This window comes from Mustela lutreola, chromosome 7 (genome assembly GCF_030435805.1).
Source record: "Mustela lutreola isolate mMusLut2 chromosome 7, mMusLut2.pri, whole genome shotgun sequence".
NCBI lineage: Eukaryota > Metazoa > Chordata > Mammalia > Carnivora > Mustelidae > Mustela > Mustela lutreola.
The window spans coordinates 8810976-8816020 of record NC_081296.1 but is presented as its reverse complement, the minus strand read 5'-3'; the positions used below and the strand labels follow the sequence as shown (position 1 = coordinate 8816020).

At 62.0% G+C, this 5045-nt stretch overlaps 1 protein-coding gene across 1 annotated transcript; it reads right to left on the bottom strand.

The window, feature by feature from the left end:
• MESP1 (mesoderm posterior bHLH transcription factor 1) lies at nt 1-1444 on the bottom strand. The gene is made up of 2 exons (XM_059179580.1): nt 684-1444; nt 1-363 (listed from the first exon to the last, which is right to left on the bottom strand). Exons 1-2 carry the CDS (start codon nt 1392-1394, stop codon nt 289-291), a joined length of 786 nt encoding a protein of 261 aa, XP_059035563.1. The 5' UTR covers nt 1395-1444; the 3' UTR covers nt 1-288.
• Between the last annotated feature and the right edge of the window lie 3601 nt (nt 1445-5045).

Below are 5045 nucleotides of genomic sequence, written 5' to 3'. Positions count from 1 at the left end.
TCAATGGACACCAGCACGTTTATTCACAAATAAATAAATACATACTAGGCAGGCACCTCCTGCCGGCCTCCCAGGGTCTACCTACGGGTCCTTCCATTGAGGGAAGGGCTGGGGAGGACCGTCCTGGGTGGGGACAGGCTCCCCCTCTCAGGAACGCGTATGCCAGTATCACAGGGGCCCCCTCCCAGGAAAGGGAGTCTGGAGAGCGGCCGTTTTGAAGGTGCCGAGGCTGAGAAGGCCTCGATGCTCACAGACAGGGTGTCAGTTACAGGGAGTCACTTCAACGATTCAGGCGGGCGGCCACTCCAGCGGCGAAAGGGGCATCCAGGTCTCCAGCAGGGCCAGCACGTCGCCAGGAAAGAGCTGCGGGGAGGAAACAGTTACCATCCGCGCTGGCTGCCCAGTGTGGGTGTCCGCGCCCAGGGGCTCCCCTCTCAGGGGACCTTTGGCGGGGAACAGGCCCCTGTTCCCGGCGTGTCCTCTCCCTCCCGTACCCGCTTGAGCGCTGGGGGACACACCAGTTACACTACTCGGGACAGCATGCATACCAGGCAGGCTGCCGGTGGGGGTGCCGCGGAGTGAGTGGCCCCGCAGGGGGAGCTGCGCACCTGGCTCGCGGATAGCAGGTAGCGCCGCCCACGACGGCGCCGGGAGGGAGTCCCGCGCGGGAAGGAGGTACTCACCGGAGACGAGGGGTCCAGTTCCATTGTCTGCGATTCCGGACACGCCGCCTTGTCGTAGAGCACCGGCGGGTCTCGAGGCTCGGGCGCCCCCAGTGCTACGGGACAGGCGGGCGAGGACCCCCACGTCGCGGCGGAGCCCAGGGCCGGGGCGCGCGCCGCCACCTGCGCCTGCACCTGCGTCTGCGCCTGCGCGGGGCCGCCGTCGGGGCAGAGCGGGCAGCCCCGAGGGGTCGCCGCGTCGCTGCGCCGCCGTCGCCGCCGCTGCTGCTGCAGGCTCTCCTCGCTGAGGCCCAGCACGGCCGACAGGTGGCCGATGTAGCGGATGGCCAGGCGCAGCGTCTCGATCTTGGTGAGGCTCTGGCCGGCGGGCGCCACGGACGGCGGCAGGAAGCGGCGCAGCTCGTGCAGGGCGCGGGCGAGGGTGCGCATGCGCAGCTTCTCGCGCTCGCTGGCGCTCTGCCGCTGCCCCGAGCCCAGGCGGCTGCCCCGGGCGCCTCGCCTCCCCGCGCTCCGGGCTCTGGGGCCCGCGTGGGTGCCGGGCTGCCCGGGGCTCGGCTCCGGGCTGCCGGCCGGGACGCTGCCCCAGGAGTCCGGGGACGAGGCCGGGGAGCACCCGCAGTCCCTGTCGGAGGGCGGCGGAGGCCGAGCGGGGCCCCATCCCGGGGAGAGGAGCCAGGACTCGGAGAGCGGCGGGCACAGGGACTGGGCCATGGCGGCGGTGGCGCGTCTGCGGGGCGGCGGCCGGCGACCGCTTTATCCCGAGCCCGAGGTGTGAAGTGGCCCCTTCCAGGCCGCATCAGCACTTCAAAGCGGGCTCGGGGCCTGTAGGGGGCGGGGCCTGACCCTTTGAACAAACGGGGGTGCAGAAGGTGCGGGCCGAGGGCTGCCCCAGGTTGGCCTCACCTGGGTCCTCGACTGGGCACCTGGCCCAGCCGCTTGGGCTCTTGCCTGCACGTAGTGGCCCGAGCTGCCTGGCGTGTTGGGCCAGCTCAGGAGGTTAATGGAAGCGCAGTCAGGGAACTGGACGTATAGGACCTAGATCTGGGCTGCCTTCACCTGTTGGGACCTTGTGCAGATTCTTAACGTTTTCTTGCAAATTTGTTCCCAGTTTGTACAATGGGGAGCCTTGGGGCATGCTGCAACCAGATCTGTAGAATCTGTAGGATGGGAACCCTGAATGGGGCCCTGATCCCTGCTAGAGGTGAGAGGAACAGTAACCCATTTCTGCTCCTGGACATGGCCTTACCCGGTGGTGGTGGTGGTGGTGGTGGGACCGAGGAGGCAATATGAGGAAACTATTCCACCCCAGTCCAACAAGCTAGCCAAATCTGGTCATGTTGCCATACCGTCGGACCTGGAGGAGGGGAAGCCTGATGCCCTCCAGGACACCCTCAGCCTGGCGGAATCCAGTTGCCGCCACTGGCCTCTAGCTGGTATTCCACCACTTTGGGGCAGGCAGAGAAGAATTTGCCACTGAAATGTGAGTGGACGTAACACAGAAAAAGCATTTAACAAAATCCATACCCCTTCATGATAAAAATTCTCAGCCAGCTAGCAACAGAGGGGAACTTTCTCAACCTGATAACAGGCATCTGCAAAGAACCCAAGGCTAATACCGTACTCCACAGTGCATTTCCCGTAATGCTGAGAACAAGGCAGGGATGTCTGCTCCTACCTGGGGCTACTTAGCATTGTCCTGGAGGGCCTAGCTTGTGCAATAACAAAAGAGAAATAAAAGGCATACAGACTGGAAAGGAAGAAATAAAACTGTTTCCATTTATAGACGATATGATAGTCTATGTAGGAAATCTCAGAGGACCTGTGCTGCCTGCCTGACCCCTCAGGAGTTTGAGTCTGTCCCTTGTCATAATAGCTGCTCTGTGCACGGATGTCTGTCCTCTGCCTAGACCCTGAAGTACCTGGTGTCTAGCATCGTGTCTTTAAGAGCCTTAGTCTTTCACATCTTTCAGTGTGTGAGAGCTAATATTTCCCACCTGCATCTCCCATGCTTCCAGCCCAGTGAGACTGATGGGTGAGCTGGTCTGTAGTAAAGGCAGCCAGGTGACTCGGTAACTTCCCTGTGGGATCTCTGTTCACCACCATCCTTCCCCTCATTTCTTATCTTCTACTGCCCTTGGTCTCTCCTGCAGTCTGTCCCAGGAGCCCCAGAATTCTTATGCCCATGGTCACATCCAGGAGAGGCACTGCCAGCCCACCCTCGGGGAGAAGGGGAGGAACCCATTCCCTGGGCCGTGCTGTAGATCCATCTACTCCCAAGGAGAGCCTGCTCCAGGAGGGCCTTCCTCAGTGGGAAGCTGTCAGTGGGGTCTGGGCTTTTCAGACCCTTGTCAAGGGAGGCCTTCCTGGGGCTCCAGATCCAAGCCAAGAACCTGGCATTGCAGCCCAGCTGCTGGGCCCCTTCAATGTCATTGGGCCTGAGGGGACTAACAGTTGGCAACAGGTAGAGCGTGTTGTACACTTGGGTGGGACGGAGTGCAGAGAGGGGTGGGATCTGCGAGGGCTCTGGGCACCCTGCAGCCAACCTTCTGAATGTCAAAAAAATCCTTCCAATTCCCACATGATTCAGATTTCCACTTTGCAGCTAATCATTGAGAAAACTCAGAAGGACCAAAAACGCCCAGGCAATCAACCACCCTCTTGCTTCATTGTCGTCTCTTTGGGAATCCAATACGCGCCCAAGGCTAGAAAGTCCAGAGCCCAACCAGCATGAGGGTCTAACAAAGTTCATTACCGTCCTGTCTCTGGGGCCTGCAGTTCCCGGTCCAGGGGAAACCACCAGTACTGGTGTGTCGTTGGAATGACTCTTTATTCAGCACAGAATCAACCAGACACGTTTGGGACAACAGGCCATATGTGTGGGAGGCAGACTGTTCATCCTAAACACAGCTCTGGCTCCTGAGGACTCGCACATTGGGGACCTAAGCTTTGACCTCCTTGGGCCCTTGCCTGGGAGCCACAGAGAGGCTTGGAGCAGGAGAGACACCGCGATGGAGCGCCTGTGACAGGAGGAGTTCTGCTGTCAGGCTGGGGGAGGGCTCAGAAGTCCCCCGGGCGAGTGTGGAGGCAAAGAGCCCCCAGAAAGGGCATGAGAGAGGTGCAGCAGATGGCCGGTTTCACCTCCATCCCAAGCTGGGGGGCCTCGGCCCCAGAGGCCGCCACCAGGGAGTCCCTCCCTCTCCTGCTACACCCTGGATGCGGGAGTGGAGGGTCCCAAGGCCAGTGTGTGCAAGGGACATTGCCAGTGGGCCTAATGCAGCCAAGATCGGGCAGAGGAGGGACCCCCTCCCCAGCCTGGAGCCTGGGCTCTGCCTCCTCCTGCCAGTCGCCTTCTCCCTTTCCCCCAGGCCTCTCTCACCTTTGATCTCCTTATCAGCCAGCCTCTCCTGTGGGCTCATTTGGGAGCTGCCCCAGCTAATGAGTTCTCCGGGCAGCAGGGCCTGCAGGCCCTCCTGCCGGGGTGAGGCCTTCACACCTCAGGGGCCTGTGTTTTGACAAGTGCCGGAGCCAGTGGCTCCTGCTCCCCTGGCCCGAGCCTGCCTTCGCCTGCCAACGTGTAAGGCTGGGAAATGAGGCCTGGGGGCAGCCCCACTGAGCAGAGGTGAGAGTTCAGTTGGGGCCCTTGGCCGGGGTGGGGGCAGGCAGGACAGGGCGGCCTCCTCTGGGACCCAGGGTAGAGCACATCGGACTCTATACGAGGCCTGGGTCTCAGCCTTCCGCTAAGAAGACTCAGCCAGCTCCTCGGGCCTAGGCCTGGGTCCTGGATGCAGCCCCCTCCCACCTCCCAGCCTCCGCGCTCTCATTTCCCAGCCAGCCCTTCTGACACAGGAGTGCTAATCAAAGGTGCTATGTCAATACTCCTCTTGTGGCCCCTAATCCCTGTCCCCGCCGGAGCCAGAGGCCCCAGGAGAGGGAAGCAGCTCTTAGCATCCGCAGGGGCGTCTCCCAGGAGGCTCCTCACGGAGGTGTCCCCGACGCCGTGGTCTTCCCACCACACTCTGGCACCAGCCTGAGAGGGAGGGCCTTCGGGGTGGGGGGCTGCTATTAACAAGCGGCCATCTTGACACAGCCTAGGACACCCCCTCTGGAGTGTGGCCTGCCAGGCACCACCAGTGTCCCGTGGGGAACTCACTCCCGGTCCTCAGGCCCCAGCTTCTGCTCTTGAGCCACGGGGTAATGCCTGCCGTGTTGACATCATATGGATCCAGTTGTCCTGTGTGGACTGGCCTTTGGCCACAGCCGTGGTCACGTTTGCTACTGTCACCTGGGCCTGGCACCGCACTGGGCGTGGCTGGGTCACAGCTCTCCGTCCTGCTGTGATGTGGGCGTCACCGCCTCCCTCTG